Source organism: Musa acuminata, chromosome BXJ2-7 (assembly GCF_036884655.1).
Source record: "Musa acuminata AAA Group cultivar baxijiao chromosome BXJ2-7, Cavendish_Baxijiao_AAA, whole genome shotgun sequence".
Classification (NCBI taxonomy): domain Eukaryota; kingdom Viridiplantae; phylum Streptophyta; class Magnoliopsida; order Zingiberales; family Musaceae; genus Musa; species Musa acuminata.
The window spans coordinates 36914119-36933520 of NC_088344.1; the positions used below are offsets into that span (position 1 = coordinate 36914119).

At 37.6% G+C, this 19402-nt stretch overlaps 2 protein-coding genes and 1 pseudogene across 8 annotated transcripts; all 3 read left to right on the plus strand.

Moving 5' to 3' along the window:
- Positions 1–2546: 2546 nt before the first annotated feature.
- LOC103992847 (type IV inositol polyphosphate 5-phosphatase 7-like) lies at positions 2547–7650 on the plus strand. 2 transcript variants are annotated; one of them, XR_010488888.1, is made up of 15 exons: positions 2547–2636; positions 2742–2877; positions 3147–3390; positions 3481–3571; positions 3932–3997; positions 4099–4186; positions 4295–4399; positions 4495–4992; positions 5203–5338; positions 5533–5720; positions 5807–5915; positions 6152–6300; positions 6401–6822; positions 6919–7012; positions 7359–7650. XR_010488888.1 is itself a non-coding variant. In XM_065118725.1 (12 exons), the coding sequence occupies exons 2-12, from the start codon at positions 3361–3363 to the stop codon at positions 6537–6539; spliced, it is 1596 nt and encodes a 531-aa protein (XP_064974797.1). In that variant the 5' UTR covers positions 2742–2877; positions 3147–3360; the 3' UTR covers positions 6540–6822. The 2 variants fall into 2 exon arrangements, 1 of the variants encoding a protein (XP_064974797.1); XM_065118725.1 differs by lacking the exons at positions 2547–2636; positions 6919–7012; positions 7359–7650 and having other exon boundaries at positions 3484–3571.
- A 1569-nt stretch (positions 7651–9219) lies between these two features.
- LOC135618114 (5S ribosomal RNA) lies at positions 9220–9338 on the plus strand (annotated as a pseudogene).
- Positions 9339–16820: 7482 nt separating this feature from the next.
- LOC103992848 (uncharacterized) lies at positions 16821–19067 on the plus strand. Of its 6 annotated transcripts, none has more exons than XM_009412731.3 (3): positions 16821–17247; positions 17449–17548; positions 17626–19067. In XM_009412731.3, exon 3 carries the CDS (start codon positions 17641–17643, stop codon positions 18898–18900), a length of 1260 nt encoding a protein of 419 aa, XP_009411006.2. In that variant the 5' UTR covers positions 16821–17247; positions 17449–17548; positions 17626–17640; the 3' UTR covers positions 18901–19067. The 6 variants fall into 6 exon arrangements, with proteins under 6 accessions (XP_009411006.2, XP_064974799.1, XP_064974798.1 ...); XM_065118727.1 differs by having other exon boundaries at positions 16872–17247; positions 17359–17548; positions 17637–19067; XM_065118726.1 differs by having other exon boundaries at positions 16872–17247; positions 17376–17548; positions 17637–19067.
- Positions 19068–19402: the final 335 nt, after the last annotated feature.

Below are 19402 nucleotides of genomic sequence, written 5' to 3' on the forward strand. Positions count from 1 at the left end.
AGAAAACCTTCCTGTATGTTTTAGCTCATTATGTGAAGGAGAACGACAGGAAAGAAGATACAAACCAGCATCTGTGTGATACCGTCAGGTTAACACTCAGAGCCACAGTGACTTCCTAGTTGGAAAGATACGTGAACAGTAACAGGACAACGACAATGGAGGGAGGAAGAAAAGCCTAAGTCCATGAGTAGAAAACTGGAAGCTTGATATGAGACAGATAGTGAAAGCAAGTAATATGGTAGAGGTCTCAGAGCTGAACTCTGAAAAGCCCCGAGGCAGTGATACTTTTACCTGGAGTAGGGGCCTTCCATGATCTGCTCTAGAATAAATCCAAGGGATGGTGCATTGAAGCTTTTCAACAAGACAGTGACATCAATCTGTGGTCCAGCATGTCTGAGACCAGTCCAGTTGAATAGACATACAGCCAAAAGTGAAGCTATCTATCCGTCATTGTTAACCCCCTCGGCAGCGTGGTCATCAGCAGCTACTTGCTTACTGTAGCATTTCATCAAACGTGTATGTGGATCTCATGGGAGCCACTGGTTCGTAATGTCACCAGTTGGGCCATTACAGGACAACATCAGGTCTACTAAGTTCTCAGTATCTTATCAGTTCTTACAGACATGCTCGTCTGAGACAGTTGTTGATGCTGATACCTCATCAGTATTAGCAAGACAGGGTCGGCCTGCAATGGATCTTCTGCTTGCCTTTCCATTTGACTCATCTTTGTGGCACCAATGCTTCCACATTGAATCTAAACCTTGGTTATTGTTGATAAAAATAATTATTAAATTTTTTTTATTAAAGTAACTTTAACTTGAATACATTAATATATATATCTCTTTCCTATTTATACAGATCAGAAGAAAAGATTTCCCTCAATAGAATAAAAGATGTAAAGTGATAACGAGAAGAGAGCTTACTCTACGTACTCTAGGTAAGTAGCTCTGATACCATGATAAAAAAAATAGAAGATAAAAAAAATTATTAAAGAAATTTTATTAAAATAACTTTAGTTTGAATACATTAACATGTTCCTCGTAGAAAGATTTCCTCGTATATAGTTGGAGAAATCTTCGATAGAATAAAGGATTTCCTTAACAAAATCTTATCTTCTATCAATTGTCTCATCAAAGTCTCAGTCTGAAGTATGAGGAACTCTCATACAAAGCAACGTCTTCACTTCCTCTGAGAGGAAGGATTCATAATCCGAAAATTCCAAATGCATGCTAAGACCACCGTACACAATTTCTTTCTCGATGGCTCATGTGGTTTTGGATTTGATTAGATAGGTTGATGGAGAAGATCACATGGCGAATGCCAACTCATTGAAAGTGAGTTGGATTGGACATGTAGACGTAATTGTCCGTGTTCTTTTCAGTGTCATTCTCCTCAATGAGAGAGAGAGAGAGAGAGAGAGAAGTTGAATTATTAGCTTATATAATTTGAAGTCTTCCAATTAAATCGGTTTATATTGCTTGAAATAGTATGCAAAAGCATAGTCTGGACCAGTGCTTAACCTCAGTCCATCCGGATATTAGTGTAGCCAACTCGGTAGGGACGGCGCTTCCCCTAAAGGATGTTGGGCTTTTAATTCGGTCGGTACAAAGGACATGCCTTTGTGACAGTCATAAAATAAAAGAAAAGATAAAGACAATAACAAAACAACAAAAAGTGAAAGAATACCGCAATCAATCATACAAACAATTCCAACCAAATCGTGTTCTCTTAATCACTCTTATTCTGTTCTTTTCTCTCTTTTTTTCCTGTATTTACATATTTAATATTCTCGATAATTAAGTTTAAAAATTATAATTAGTATTTATTAGGTTTCATTCTTTTACTTTTCAAGCGTATCTATCTGATATTCTATTTTTGACATAATAATTTAAAATATTAAACTTCTTCAAAAATACTAATATCATGAAATAAAGCTGCTCAATTTTTTTCCTAACAGCTCTATTTTTGATTGATTTCTTGGCCTTTAATTAAAACAAAAGATTCTTAAAAAGAAACATCTTGCCAAAGGGATATATTAAGAACTTGACATGTCAAAAATAACTTTAAAGTATATAATATATAATAAAAGGATGAATCCATATCATTTTGAACATTAGATTTCATTATCACTATCATAATATTAAAATCGTATATCAAAGAGTATTGATAGTCACATAAAAATAACGATAACCTCACGATATAATAGATAAGGAAAACGACAATAATGGACGAAGACAATTATAATAGAATAGTGAGATGAAAGTTAATAATAATATTATATTAAAAAAATAGTATTTTAGGTTAATAATAAAAAAATAAAAAATACTAAAAATAAAAATTTTGAAAGTGTTTTTTGAGGATTTGTCAAAAAAAAATATTCTTCTGTAGGCTTTATAAAATTTAAATTAATTCATGCCTGTTTTGAAGTCATCAAGTACTATCTCATAAAAAGGATAAATAAAATAAAATAAAAAGGAAAGAAAAATGACAAGCGTAGAACTCTCCCCATCTGCACATCAATAAATACGCGTACCAACAGCAGTTAACTTTTCGTGAAGAAGAGACTGCTCTTCCGCCGCGCATGAAGAGGCCAATGGAGGGCGGAGAAAGCTGCGCACGGGCAGTTGTTGTAGCATGTAGGTGAAGATTCTGGGGCCGGACGAGAGCTTCGACAGCTCATTTCTTATCCCTACTGGTTACTTATTGTATCTATCTAATATGGATTCTGTTGTCTTCCACAGAGATTTTTGCTTCACATTGCGCTGTTTAAGTTTTGGGCTTGATTGAGGGTATTTGTGCTCTTCTAATGGGTTGTTCGTGTTTATTTCTCTTCGCAATTGGATGTCTTAGTCGATTCTGGTCAACAGGTATTTGAAGGTGAGAGAGTACTCCCTCCTCCATCTCCCGATTTCCTTCTTCTAATTGACTAGATTGCAATCTTCTTCTCGAAAATCTTTAGCTCTTACTGCTTCCAATCTAAATTACTACTGGTTTTTCGCTTTGGTCGTGTTGTAGCCTTAACATCAACAACTACATGGGGAAAGGTGCAAAAATAGTTCTTTCCCCCCTTTTCCCTTTTTACCATATAGAAACTGACAGTGATCCAGCCTAGTTCCTTGGCATTTAATTTGTGTCTTGTTTGGCAGAGAAGAGAAGAGCTCATCTCTTTGATTACCATCAAAGTCTCTGGTTAGCTATCTGATCCTGTGGAGAATAAATGAAGTAATGTGAGAAAGAAGAGTGCGTCGGTCTCTCTTTGGTCCTATTATTCTCGAGGGGGAACCAAGAAGAGCAAATCGCCACAAGTTGTAGCAGGGAGGGCGTAACAATTCATCCGATGTATGTCGAACTTCTGAAGCAATGAGAGATTGGGGTTCAAAGAAAAACAAGGTGTCTGGCACACACTATGCAAGTTTCGACTGATTTCTTTCAACTGCTTTGTGCTGATTTGGTCTCTTGTTTCTTCTTTCCTCTTTTGAGAAGCTTTCATGGTCTAAGTCCCTGGTCAGGAGATGGTTCAACATCAAGAGTAAAGCTCAGGACTTCCATTCGGACAATGTTTTTGGTCAAGGTGGGTCACATGCTTCTGTTCATGTCACATCTCTCTTCTGTAATTTGAACCGGTCTCCGGTTCTTAGTGGTGTTTTCTTTCTGCTGGCTCTCAGGACAGGAATTTCAGGCAGTGTTAACATGTTGTCTTCTTCTTCCCTGGATTCCAAGATCCACTTTTATTTGTTTGATCTTCCAATTTACCTTCTTTGTTTTTCTATTGGCACAGATATCTGGATAGAGCCAATAAGTATATTTTCCTCTTGTTGAAGAGCAAAATCAATATCGTTGTTGAAATTGTGGAGTCATGTGTGTATATACATCACTGCGTTCAAACAATAGCCTGTTTTTTCCCTCATTTTGAAGTGTGCATTCTTTTCAGGAGCTGATGACGAAAGGAGTACCTTCCCAGTGAGGGAAACATGCAAAGTTGGGAAAAGCAAAGCAGGTTAAATAGACATGTTCTCTCCTTCCCCAATTCCTTAGAATTGTCTACCCTTTCCAATATGCTTTCTTGATTTCTAATTTAATCATCCATTGGTTCATCAGAGAGACCATACAAAGAGAGCACTGATCAAGCTCACAGAGGAAAGTTTGTTCTTAATGCAGCTGAAGTCACTGAGACCCTGGAGTACAGGTGATTCATATTAGAATTTAATGGCTGCAATCCATCTCTTACATTTTACTAGTTGTTATCTTTAAGTTGAATGGCAGTGTCAGCTGATGAGATTTCTTTGTTGTCTAGGATTTTTGTTGCCACATGGAATGTAGGTGGGAAATCTCCACCAAGTAATCTGAATCTCGAGGACTGGCTGCGTGCCTCACCTCTTGCAGATATATATGTTCTCGGGTATATGCTACACTGTCATATGTATCATATGTTTGAGTCAATTCAAGGACAAATGATGGGTGCTAGCATCCAACTTCTTCTTAATGGATTCTCAGGTTTCAAGAAATTGTTCCTTTAAATGCGGGAAATGTTCTAGGCACAGAAGACAATGGTCCAGCTAAAAAATGGGTGTCTCTAATTAGAAAGGCACTGAATAATCTTCTGGATGCCAGCAGTAATGGAGGATACCAAACACATTCCCTAGTTTCTAATCCGGTTGTAGAGCAGAACGACCATATTGGATGCTCGTCAACAGGGCAAAGAAATTCATCTTTCTTCCACCGACATTCTTTTCAGTCTTGGGGTCTTAGTATGAGAATGGACGAAGATATCATGGCCCCACAAGTGAGGCTGGATCATCGCTATAGCGTTTGTGATCAGGTTATCTTTGGAAACAGACAAAGTGATTATGATCCTAGTTATAGATTGAATGGATTCTATGATGATGAGTACATGAATGGAGATTCTCCTGGTGCTGTTGTTTTCTCACCGACATCACAGGGCCATGCTGCTTCATCTACCGAGGAGAGAGATGGGTCAACAGGACACTCGAGGTACTCTGAAGAAGAAACCATACACTATTCGAAGAATTTCCTACTTAAAAAATCTTTCTGGTTTATATCCAATAAATACAGTTCTCTCAAAAAATTCACTTCAATTGACAAAAAGGTTTTGGATCATTGGGAATTTTGTTGGTTTTGGATAACAATAATACCAGATGATATCAATAAACTTAGTTCATGCTTTCTTTCCTGAAATACTAGATACTGCTTGCTGGCAAGTAAACAAATGGTTGGGATATTTCTCACAGTGTGGGTGAAGAGAGAGATAAGAGATAGCATCAGGAACCTTAAAGTCTCCTGTGTTGGGAGAGGATTGATGGGTTATCTTGGAAACAAGGTGAGTAGAGTGATTATTTTCCATGTTTGTTATTTGTAATTCTACTGTTCATCCCTTATCATTTAAGCTTTCTACACATTTGTGCAGTCTAAACACCAGTATGATTTGTGCTATTCAAAAAATAATAAATGTGCCTTCTGCATAAGAATCTTCATTTTGGCACCAAACAAGAATCTTACACTTGTTTATTCCAGGGTTCAATTTCGATCAGCTTGTCTTTCCACCAAACAAGCTTCTGCTTCATCTGCAGTCATTTGACATCAGGCCAGAAGGAGGGAGATGAGCTTCGAAGGAATTCTGACGTCATGGAGATCTTGAGAAAAACTAGATTCCCACCAGTCCATGGGGATGAGAAGTCACCAGAAACCATCCTTGAACATGAGTAAGCCTATGCCACAGTAGGTAATTGAATGTCAAACAAATTCCATATTTCTCACAGATTCTCCCTTGCATTCCTTTCTTGACAAGTCGAATTATATGGCTTGGGGACTTAAATTACCGAATTGCTCTTTCACATCGCTCTGCGAAGGCTCTTGTTGAAATGCGAAACTGGAATGCATTGTTGGAGAAAGATCAGGTAATCCTATTTCTGACTTAACTAGCACGAAAAGTAACACTGCAGTTTACAATGTGGTGAAGCTTATTCTAGAGTGTAGAATGTTTTGTTTGTTGAATTAGTACCGTTATATTTTTCACAATCTACTTTTTTTACTCATAAGGAGGCAATGATGAACATTTAATGTATTTACGATGGACATGATTCTCAGTGTGATTCCTTCTCCATTGTCTGAACCATAATTTTCTCTATGGCAGCTTCGGTTGGAGCAAAGATGTGGTGGTGTCTTTGAGGGCTGGAATGAAGGAAGAATATACTTTCCTCCAACATATAAATATTCAAACAATTCAGATCAATATTCTGGGGATGTCATGAACCAAAAAGAGAAGTGTCGAACACCTGCATGGTTATACTTAACTGACTTATTTAAGATTCCTGCATTAATTTTTCAAAATTACCAAAGTTATTGGATTTGTGAAACTGATGGGTTTGCTCAATTGTCTCAGGTGTGATCGTATTTTATGGTATGGAAGAGGCCTTAACCAGCTGTCTTATTTTCGTGGGGAGTCCAGGTTTTCTGACCACAGACCGGTCTCTAGCATTTTTACAGTAGAGGTCGAGTCAATTAAACATAATCAAATATAAAAACATGACTTGCTCGAGTTCTCAATTTGAGAACATATAACTTTGGCCAATCTCACATGGGTTCAGGATCTGATTTCTCCTGAAAATCTTTTACTATAATTTAGTTGTCTTTGGAGGGTTGTGCATATCGGCTCCACAGAATTCCGTGAAAGGAGGTATTTCGTACTGTCTCCAAGAACATGAAGATACTTTGTGTGATCTCTGCTATTGTGTGAGCAACTTGCTCGGGAAAGTTCAATGTTGCACAAGGGTGGAGCAAACTCGGTTACATTTATCCAGCATGGTAAGCATAAGTAGTACCCAGGAGCTCTTTAATTTCATGTGTAAAGGGAACATACATTTGAAGATACATTTATCTCTCTTCAAACTTCATTGACAGGCTGAACTCATTCTTCTCCCGACTTGAATTTAGGCCCAGAAGATCTATGATCTTATCCTTAATCTGTTGCAGTGCATGCTCTTTCCGAAACCAGGTACCCAACCTATGCAAAATCTTTTGCGTGATTCGTTCTTCCAATATCTTAGCTCATAGTACTACTACATCACTGTAATATTTTAATTACAAAACAGTTTTTGGGTTTATAGCTAGTTATCAAACTCCTTTACTGTAGTGTATTTCCAAAAATCAAATGGCTTATGCAGTTTGACAAGGATTTCATCTTTGTTTCTAAATCTGTTTAGCTGAGAAAAAGAAGCAAACAGGCGTTCCATTATCACTAATCTATGATATTTTCTGCGGCAACGTCTTGATGAATTTATATTGCAATTGTTTTACATTTTAGGCATCTAACCTTTTCTGTTTCATCCATGATTTAACAGGACAAAGTACATAGGATTTTATCAGAAGAGAAGTTTAGTCCGCAAAGATGAAAAAGGAAGTGTCCATCTTCTAGCAAAGCAACAAAACTTTCAGTAATCACCACAAAAATGTACAGTTTATATGTCTAGAAATGAATCTGGTCATCCTTTGTTGTTTTTCTTATGGAGAAAAGAACATCTAATTCTATGAAAAGAAACAGTTGTGATACACTGATCAACTCGAACATGCCAAATGTGTATTCAGAAGTATGCAAATATAGGTTCATGATATGAATTTTTTGGTCAGACCATATATTTGTTTTGTGGTTTAAAGCTTATTTGGTTGATGTTATTTGCATATACTTGTCTATGTCTGGTGTTCTTCGCCTCACATCAACTCTAAAAAGCTGGTAACAGACTGATACGAAGGGCAACCTAGTTGACAGTGATTTAGTATGCTCCGTGATGGGTATATGTTTCAAAAACAATGGATAACTCGAGAACTGATGTTGTGATTGATGATACAGTGCAACCCAGGGTCGATGTCTCTCTTACACGGAACACATGTCACACTTAGAATGCAGCGATAGATATTCCATCGAGTAATAATATGAAGAATAAGACAAATAATCATCAAAGATATGTTGCGGCTAAGATCCGTATCCTTCGCTTTACAACAAAAAAAAAAAAACTCACAGCCTTAACACGGGCTCATTAAGTCGAGAATGGTTAATGCCTCGTTTCTCATATTTTCCAACTTAACTCAAGGTATGTGTTCACCATGAATAGAGGAGCAGTATATTGGAAGAGTTCTAAATAGGATACAACTGTTGACTCAACCACAGAGGCAGAATACATTGTTAATGCCCGAGAGACGAATACCGATGTCGTAGACCTTCGAGGCAATGGTTTTTGGGCCCGAAATTTTTCATGACTATTTTGTAATCAATCTCGTGTGGATGAGAGCTTTTTGGATTGGGGTCACAATAGTAATTCCAATATCGTTCGAGAAGGTTACAACAATTTTAGCACGACGCTATCGAATCGACCCTATGTGACCCATGCATAGGGGCTCGCCCATCACCGGTCGCAATGTGCACTTAGGCAATGGATGACACACACAACATGGTTGCAATCATATTAGCACTAAAGCACTAGATCTCATAAGAACTCCGAAGTTAAGGGCAAGAGTAGTACTATGATATATAACCCCCTTGAAGTCCTTGTATTGCTTCATTTTACTCCCGAGCAACGAAAACCGATGTCGTAGACCTCCAGGGTAATGGTTTTCAAGCTTGAAATCTATCATGACAACTTTGCTATCAACCACATAGGGCTTGAAGAGAGCTTTCCGGATTGGGTCGCAATAATGATTCCAAGATAGTTCAAGAAAGTTATGACGGTTTTAACGCAATAGGATCAAATTGGGCCTACATGAACCAAGCACGGGAGCTCCACCCATCACCGGCCATGACATGCACTTAGGCAATGGACAACACACATAGCATGGGTACGATCATTCCAGTACTAAAGCACCAGATCCCATCAGAACTCTAAAGTTAAGTGTGCTTGGGCAATGACCCTCTAGAAAGACCTCGTGTTGCACTACTTTTTGTGTCTAAGTGATTAAAATTGATGCCATAAACCTCCGCAATAATGGTTTTTGGGCCCAAAATTTATCATGATTGCTTTAAGTCAACCTTGTGGGGCTCAAAGAGAACTTTTTGGATTGGGGTCACAATAGCGATTCCAAGATCGTTTGAGAAAGTTACGATAGTTTTAGCACAACGATGTCGAATCGACCTTGTGCGACCCATGCACGGGGGCTCCGCCCATCACCTGCAATGATGTGCACTTAGGCGATAAACAACGCACACAACATGGGTGCGATCATATCAGCACTAAAGCATCAAATCTCATCAAAACTCTGAAGTTAAGCGTGCTTTGGCGAGAGTAGTACTAGGTTGGGTGATCTCTTGGGAAGTCCTTATGTTTCACTCCTTTTTGTGCCTTAGTGACAAAAACTGATGCTATAGACCTCGGAGGTAATGGTTTTCGGGATCGAAATTTGTCGTGACCATTTCATAGTCAATCTCTTGTGGGTTAAAGAGATTTTCTCAGATTTGAGTCGCAATAATGATTCTGATATCATTTGAGAAAATTACGATGATTTTATTGCGAGGTCAAATCAGCTATGCATGACCCACGCATGGGGGCTCTGCCCATCACTAGCCATGACGTGCACTTAGGCGACGGACGATGCACACAGCATGGGTATGATCATACTAGCATTAAAGCACTGTATCCTGTTAGAACTCCTAAGTTAAGTGTGCACGAGAAATATTCTTCGAATGATGTTTTGACATGTGGTAATATAGTCCGAAAGAAAAAAAGAGCTCTGGACTATGTGGCCATCAATCCAACATAAAATACTGGAGGAATATTTCACTCCAATAAAGTGTGGAGTGCTGTTAATTCTTCTTAATGTTAGCTAAGGTAATGGTTTACAAAATTTACTTACTAAAAGTTAAGAATTTAAAACCGTATTTGATAAACTCTTATCAGTAAAGCTGTCGATAGATATTTTAAGATGCCAGTTAACCTAACTGGTAAAGACTTTGATTATTAATAAGTCTTATTAATAAGTCTTCACTATTTATCCTTTGTATTAATAAGTATTTACTAATAATAATAAAAATAATAATAATAAGATTTTTAAATATCGAATCGGAGATCAAATACCGAATACCGAATCGGATACGTGACAACACTCAAGTGTTGGGTCGTCTATGTCCATAAATACAACCAACATAAGTGATACGTCCATATAATAGTTTTGTTAATATTTTGAAATATTTGAATGATTCCTTGCGTGCCTATAAAAAAATTACTAATATATTATATGAGATAATGATATCACTAGCAATAATCATGCTTAATTATCTTTTAATAAAGCCTTCAAATATGACTATCGTCCTAATGTCATCGAGAGGAATGAGTTTAGACTATAACAAATCTTTTTAGTTATGGGAACCCAATCTCTATGATGAGAGACCACTTAACAATGTTCAATGTAATAACATTGGTAGTCCAATGAGCAAAATGATATGACATAATAAGTGCACTCATTATATGTATGGAAGGTGTATGACTTTAAGTCATCTTTAGCTAGAATAGCATAGCTATCAAAAGCCTCAGCATAGTACTTTTTATATGTGACTCAATACCTAAATACACATATCTAATATGGTTACTCCTTTGTGAGAGAATCTATAGCTAAGGATCTAAATAATCTTTAGAATATCTTGTTAATAAACAATATACTTATACATAACTATTAACACATGATATGATACGAAAGTGATGACCTAACTACCACCTCAACAACATATGGTCGACACATAAGTGCTACACGCCCCACACCCCAATGCCTTATGGTTGACATGTTATATTGATGACATCTCGATTTCGTGTGATCGAGTTGGATCAATCATTATCGTATCATAGATTCAACGGCATATGACACCTTGATATCGTGTGATCGAGTTGGATCAACCATTATCGTATCGTAGATTCAACGGGATATGACACCTCCCAATTAAACCCGAGAACAACAGTACATCTTTATATTTCATATGTTTTTTCTATTCTTTTCATGATCATGATTTAGTAGCTCTTGTTGGTCCGATAGATGATTATTGTAAAATTAGAAAAAAAAAATCTCATATTATTAAGGAATTAAAAGAGTTAGGAGATATATATTGGATTTAGTTTGTGATCGATGAGTACATCACAAATGAATTATAGTTGTTAAAATAACATTCAATGTGAGATGACTACAGAATAGTCTTATAACTGTAGCTGTGAGATGAAGATTAAAAAGAGGCTAAGGAGTCTCACAATTAACATTTAATTATTATTTGTTTTATCATCAAGAAACAGGTTATCTTTATACATAAATGAGTAGTTTTATCTTTAAATATTTAAATAAATAATTTTCATGACTTGTATCTTGATCTCCAAGTCACAAAGGAGCAATGCTATTATCATATAAAAAAGTAAATGATCATTATATATATTATATAAATAAAATAAAATTAGTAGAAGAAAAATATTATATTTAATGATTTTTACTTCATGTGATTGTTTGAATAACATGATATGGTTTAGAGGGAGAACAACATGAAGGTTTCAGACATACACTTGAAGAAGTTGGCTATTATCTCCATGATATGATTTAGAGGGAGAACAAATAGCCCATGTTAGTTTACCTGATTGGTAGAAACAAATTAAGGAAGTGATCATGCTCTTGGTTTGATCAAGATGATAAATATTATACCTATGATTGTTTGAATAATATGATATGGTTTAGAGGGAGAACAACATGAAGGTTTCAGACATACACTTGAAGAAATTGGCTATCTCCATGATATGATTTAGAGGGAGAACAAATAGCCCAAGTTAGTTTACCTGGTAGAAACAAATTAAGGAAGTGATCATGCTCTTCAAGATGATAAATATTATACCTAACACTCAAGTGGCAAACACAGCTGTGGATCACTAGCATCTGCCATGATAATATGACTTGCTTTAACATTGGGTAGCCAATGCAGAAATGAGGTTGGGCCTAGAAAGGTCAGGCACTAGTAATAGGGTGCTTTGTGCCTGCCTCTGGAATAAAATGGTTGATGCCAAAACAATTGAAGATGAAGAAGAGCTATTGCTAGAACAGTTGGTGGATAGTGATAATTTGATCTTTGACCTCACACATGCCATCAGAGTAGGTGGATAGTGAACATTTGTTTTTTAGCCTCTGAGCTAATTGTTATTCTCTTTAGAGGTCTGTTGAGATGGATGGATGGTGAAGAGTGCATTCATTCCAAGGGATATGGAGTACTAACTTTGGTAAAATGACTTATCATGAACTGATGAGCCAATCTAATGTTATTGAGAGACATTTTATTTTATAGCCACTTATTCTAAAATAGTTCTTTTTTTCCTAGCCTATGTGTTTTAGCTTTCTCTTTTTCTCTCTCTAGATAGATAGTTCTTTTCATGCTGTGTCTACCTCTACAATGCAAAAAAGATTCTTACATTCCATTCTAACTAGTTAAGATCTTATAATTTATTATTATTATTATTATTAGAACCAACAAATTAATTGAGTTGCTTGTTTAGTGAATTATTATATTTTTAATTGTTAATATTTGATATTTTTTTATAGTAAAAATATCTATTATAATAAAAGATATGTGGTTAATTCCAAATAGTTGAGACTTATAATTTTATTATTAGTAGTAACTTCTTGAAATATAAGATAAAATTTTCACCATTCATTGAGTTAGAACATAAAATGAATATGTATTTTTTTTATCAATAATATAATAAAGTTAATGGAACTTTCTAATCTCTTTGACAAAAGTTAAAAATAATAATAAAAAAACTTATTTTTTGTTCCTCGAATTCGTTAATCACTTTACTAATTTAAGCTTCCAAAAAGAGTTTTTGTTTGAGTATTTTCTTGATGTCACTTACTCGACTCATTTTGATATAAATATGAGCTATCTAATTATTTATTTTATTGACTCAGACCTTCATCTATCTAATATGAAAGTGAATATTTTTTTTTAATTTTTTAATATCATCTCACTCGCATATAATTATTAAACTAAATAAGTTATGAACTCAAGTCAATATCTTTACTCGACTCATTTTGAAATAAATATGAGCTATCTAATTATTTATTTTATTGACTCAGACTTCATCTATCTAATATTTTATGAGAAATACATTCAATATAATATTTGAGAGTAGAACGTGAAAGTCAATATCTTTTCTTAATTTTTTAATATCATCTCACTCGCATATAATTATTAAACTAAATAAGTTATGAACTCAAGTCTAATCGGATCAACTCATCACACAGAAGAGACAACCAAATCTTATACGAAACATTAATGTGTTTGAGATAAAAATATAAAATAATTTTATATGACTAAGGATCGAAAAAATCATGTTACTATGACTCATGGCATACAAGGTTAAAGGTTTGATTTCCAAAATATAGAGTTGGTGAACAAATATACCGTGGGCTGGATCTACGGGTTGATATCGGAAGTCTTAGTTGAACGTCGAGGTAGGCCGGGCCCTCGTGACGGGGTGTTGATCAGCGTTTCTCGATTCGAGCGTTGTCTGCATCGAGCAACGTCTCTTCGTTCCCGGGCTGGTTGGTGGCTTGCCTTCGTTTACTAGATGGCGATTCTCAGGTCGAGACGCTTATGGCTCGGGGGTGGCCGCTTGCCTACAAAAATAGCCTTCGTCGGGTGATTCCCGACTTTGGCCCCTCCGACGAGCAAGTCGGTAGTTATTTTTCTCTTCCATTTTTTTTTTGTCCTCCATCCTCTAGCTGCCGGATGCCAACCAGAAGCTTTTATATTATTGTACGAGGGTCGATCGCACGTGGGTTCGACGTGGCGGCTGATCCTCGGGGGATGAGACGGTACTATGCGACCGCTCTCCCGGGATGCGCGAGACGGCTTCAGACGAAACCGCCCCGAGCTTCCGAGATGGGACATGTCAAACAGTACCTCGATACAGATTCTGACTTAGCACGTGGGGGTGCTCCCCTTGCTGACTCGCTGTGGCGTGGCGTGGCGTCGATTGTGACGTATCTTGGACCCAAAATATAACTTATCATATAATAAGTTTTTTCATATTAGGTTGGAAATCAAACATAGATAAATCTAACGTTAGGTCGATCGGATTGATTGGGTGATTTGGTAAGGAAAGAAGCTATCGGTTAAAATCAAGAAATAGACGCCGATGGAAGGAGACGATATGTCGGCACACACAGCCAACATACGCAACAGCGGTTGGTGTTGGGTCGTCCACGTCACCAAGTAGACGTTTCCAGTTGAGCACCGCCGTCTGAGATGACACCAGAAACCGATACCGCCAAATGTCACCCTCGGTCTCGGTACAGGTCGGCCGTGAGCGTGGGGCCCGATTCCATCACTTGCCTTCCAAAATTGCGGGGTCCATTGTGACTTTTCACGGTGGCCCCCACATGTGTAGGGGGAAGTGCCTTATTGGAGGGAGTACATGAGGAATAGAGAAAAGAGAGGGGAGAGGAAAGAAAGAAAATAAAAAAAAATGACTGACTATAAATATAATGACATCAAATCAAATAAATCATTTATCATTTTCTTTCTTGAAGAAGATAATATTTTACATTTAATTTTAAAATAATATTCTATGATTTATTTGATCGGTAGACTTTCATCTCTACGGATATAAATCTTTGTTATAGAGACAAAATCGTTAATCAACATTTGAAATCTTTAATCAAGAAAAAAAAACACATATATATAACTTTTAAATTTAATCAAATTAATTCAAATAAAAGATAAATTAATCAAATTTATTCAAATTTTAATTTAATAAATTTTCATAACAATTAATATTAGAGCAAAAAGTGAACTTAGTAACGCCGATAATGATTCTAGAATCGATGATATTCGAGTATAATTCAAATCAATAATATTTTATTAAAAAAAAAAACATATGATTATCTTAATTTTATTTTTTTAATTATATTCGAAGAAGTTTTTTATTTGATATTTCAACAAGTTATCAATAATAACAAAATCATAAATATTGACTATTTAGAGTTAACTACATAAATCTTTTATTGTTTTTGAGATTTGTTATCAAAAAATTATCGAATCTTATAAATTAAAAGAAATCACTAAGTAATAATTCAATCAATTGATTGATTACAATAATAATAATACTAAGTAAGAATCTTTATCCATTTGTGGAGATCAGGATAGACACAGCAAGAAAAAAACCTCCCTAGAGAGAGAAAAAGAGAAGGTTAGGAAAAAAAGAACTATTTTAGAATAGATGGCTATAAATAAAATGTCTCTCAATAACATGAGATTGGCCCATCAGTTCATGATAAGTCATTTTTACCAAAGGACACTACTCCATATCCCTTGGAATGCACTCTTCACCATCCTATCTCAATACACCTATAAAGAGAACAATTAGCTCAGAGGCTAAAAACCATTTTGATGTCGAGGCAGGCACAAAGCATCCTATCACTAGTGCTTCACCTTTTTAGGCCCAACCTGAATTGTGCATGTCATATTATCATGGCAGATGCTCGTGATCCATAACTATGTGTTTGCCACTCTATTGTTAGGTATATTATTAGAGTAGTAATATTTATCATCTTGATCGAACTATACAATAAGAGCATTATCACTTCTTTAATTTGTTTCTACAAAATGATACAACCATACCAATCAGGTAAACCAACTTCGAGTGTATGTCTAAAGGTACCTTCGTACCTTCCATTGTATAGGGTTAAGTTCTATTTTAACCCATATGAGTTTGGTCATAAATCTCTTAAGCTCTTATGGTTTACTTATATATAAAATAATTCATATAGTTTTAAAAAATATAGTATATAAATTCCTCCTGTTAAGTTTGAATTAATAGATGTTGGAGTCTACGACATGCTAACTCATAATAAACTATTAATATAATGACATGTATAATTTAAGTAAAAAAAAAATTAAGACCACAGAGAGAGGGGTTCTCGTTGTGGAAGCGACCACCAACAATAGCATCGAGTTGCTGTTGTCTAGCGGGGTGTTGTACGCACGCAGCCTCTCCCATGTTGACGATGAGCTTTAGAGCTTCCAATCCTGCCTCAAGTGGATGTGCGTTGATCGATCCGACGCTAGGCACACAATAGTCTCCTGATCCCTTTTTCCTCTTCTTGGACATCTTTGTCCTTATTGCTTGTCATTTTGTCCTCTCCTACGCCCTCCACTCATAGCGCCTACGATGTTGTAGTCAAACTTTCTCACTTTCATCTCTGTCTTCTCCTACTTTTACCTCTCAGCCTTTGTTCATCGCTATGGCCTCCATCGCTTCCTCTTCCTCGATAAGTTGGTCGAGAAGAGTGAGCGAGTGTGGAAGGATATTATAAACTAGCTCAACTACTCCTTTTGCTTACTCTCTATTTCCGTGATGTCATGCTTCGTAAGAGAGATGACTTACAAGATATGATGGTACTCGGTTGGATCGAAATGACGTTCGCGATGATGGGCATGATGGCATGCGCCATGGAGCTAGCGAGTTGGATCTATCGGATGTCACTCGTTAGCTCTAGGGCATATACTATCACATCACCCATCACGATGTTGCTCGTCATCATAAATGACACCCGTTTTAATTCCGACAAGTATCATCATATTTTATAAGTTATCTCATATAAAAAAAAAATAGAAAAGAACGAAAATAGAAATGAGGGAGAGATGAAATATCGTATCGTAGGTAGTGCTAAGATTATTGATTTTTGAATTGCAGACCACGGGATGGACGACAGCAACTATGGGATGGGGCCCGCAACGGCACAGCCTTCGTTGACGCATTGGACAAAGGGCTTCGGGGTATTCACACAGGGAATCCAACCTGCCCAACAACAAAAAATCCTTCTCACAGTTTCTTGTTGGGACCTAAAAATCGATCCTCCTCCTGTGACACTACGAGATCTACACACATCTCAAGTCTCCCTTATCCTTTTTCCCGATCTGAACAAATTTCACCTTTTGTTCCTTCGAAATCATTTTTGAGACGGAAAAGGCGACACCTTCGTCTCCGGTCACGAGCCGAGCCGGTCTTCGAGTAGAAATCTCGAGTGACAATTCCACTGTGATGCTTTGACTTTTCCCAAAAGGAAGTTGACAATACAGCCTTTGAGGCTCCACTTTACTCATTCCTTTTTTATAATCGATCAATCGCCTCACGGGGGATTCGCCATGGACGAAGCTTTGCGCTGCTCTAATTCCCTGTTTTCTCTACTCGGATTCTGGCGTCGGTGTTCGGTCGCTTAAAGGTGAGGTTTTTCTCCGGCTTTGAACTCTTCTTTGCACCGGCATATGGGCGTGCTTAGGTTTCACCGCGATCTGTCTATGGATCTTTGGGTCTTCTTGCTTTCTTTGTAAAGTTTGGTTTTTTTGCCAGTGTTATGTTCATCTGAGGTGTCAAAGTTGGATCTTGGCTTCTGAGTTTTGTTATTTGGGGATTTGGAGCCTAGGGTTACAGTTCCTTCGAATTCCTCGGATAAAGCTTCTAGGGTTTCATTCGCCTGAGAAATCTCAATTCCGGGTTTCAATCTTGCTTCGGAATCCATTCAGGTAAAGTTTTATTTTTGCTCATGCGAATCATCTGTTATTTTGCTTGATTCCATTCGACTTGTTGTTCTTGGTAATAGCTCTTGCGTAGAGAAATGGACCAACCCTTTTCAACCACCTTCAAATCTCTTCCCCCCACCGCTGATTCCGTGAAACCAAGCTTGGATACCATCATCAACAACTCCAACACTTACGCCGGCGAATTTAGCCCCGAGGGATCTGTTGGTTTTCTTGATGTTTTTGTTCACCAAGCTCGCGACATACACAACATATGCATCTACCACAAGCAGGATGTTTACGCCAAGATCTGCCTCACCAGCGACCCTGATGTCACTGTCTCGACCCAAATCATCAACGGCGGAGGGCGCAACCCGGTCTTCAATGATAATCTCCGCCTCCGCGTGCGGACGGTGGAGTCATCGCTGAAATGTGAGATTTGGATGCTTAGCAAGGTGAAGAACTACCTCGAAGACCAGCTGCTGGGATTCGCACTGGTGCCGCTTGCCGATGTCCTTGTGGCCAATGGCAAGCTGGTGCAGGAGTTTTCCCTCTCATCCACTGATCTTTTCCATTCCCCAGCTGGTTTCATCCAATTGTCTCTCACTTATGTTGGTGCATCGCCGGACGTCATGGCCCTTACTGCGGCACCGAAATCAATGGCTCCTGATGCCACATTGCCGGATGCAGAAAATGAGGACAACATTCCTTGTGAGTATGAGAAAATCGAATTCCCTGACCTGAAAGTTGTCAACGAGAACCAGATGATGATTTCAGAGTATTATGGGATGCAATGCACCAGCATGGAGACACAGTGTTCCGAGAGCTTGATCACTCCAGAGAATGGCAACTGTTCGAATGAGGAAGCAGGGGTTCGTCTTGTCGAGAGCTTCTCCTCTGCTGTTACTAGTTTAGATCCAACTAGTAGTCGCAAGATTGACACTCCTGTGAGCAATGGTTCAACTACCGAGTCTACTTATGTGCTTTCAGCCGTATCTTCTTCTACCTCCCATGCTCTCTCTGCCACGGTATCATCTCCCAGCGCGGAACACAAAAGCCCACAAGTCACAGAAGGTGAGGCTGATTCTTCTGCACAGCCAAACGATACAATTATGAAGCCAATCATCAACATAAACGTCCAGCCAGAGCAAACAGTGGTGCAGCAGGACATCGTCGATATGTACATGAAAAGCATGCAGCAGTTTACAGAGTCACTGGCCAACATGAAACTCCCTATGGATGTTGATGATGATTCTGCAACTGCACAAACTGATGAAACAGTTAGTTCAGACAAGAAGCTGCCGCCGTCAAAGGGGACTGGTTCAAGAGTCTTCTATGGGAGTAGAGCATTCTTCTGATCTTACACCGGTCAAGGATCTGCAGATGACTCTTAGAGTAGTTCAGCTATAGTTGACTGTGTGCATGACAAACTTGCTGTTAATGTTATGTTCTTGACGAACTTGCTGTAATCAGATATCAAGTATCCTTATATACTAACAAAATAGATCTTATCTTCTTATGATTAGAGTTTTTGTCACCGATCCATTTCCTAGAAAACTCTTGTGACTACTTATGAATTATCAGGTATCACTGCAGTAAACTTCATGTGTTGCCTCTCTACCATGATTTCCATAGACTTCATCGGTTGTGCTTCCACACTTGTATGTAATGACCTCATTCAAATGATGCCTCCTTGTGTTTGATGATGAACGGCCGTGATGGCACCAAACTTCCCAAACCAACAAATGGCTTTCTTAACCGTGGCGCTTTGCTTTGTGTTTCGTGTGATCATGATCGTGGTTGATTGTACTTGATTGGAGATTGTGAATTAAGCTTTGGTCGGCCCCATCGAGATGAAAC

Bases quoted from the DNA above. Each gene is read 5' to 3' on its own strand.
- LOC103992847 (XM_065118725.1), top strand. From the start codon at position 3,361: ATGAGAGATTGGGGTTCAAAGAAAAACAAG. The intron at 5,339-5,532 runs GTGAGTAGAGTG...TGTTTATTCCAG, and splicing joins TGGGTTATCTTGGAAACAAG to GGTTCAATTTCGATCAGCTT. The intron at 5,916-6,151 runs GTAATCCTATTT...TCTCTATGGCAG, and splicing joins CATTGTTGGAGAAAGATCAG to CTTCGGTTGGAGCAAAGATG.
- LOC103992848 (XM_009412731.3), top strand. From the start codon at position 17,641: ATGGACCAACCCTTTTCAACCACCTTCAAATCTCTTCCCCCCACCGCT.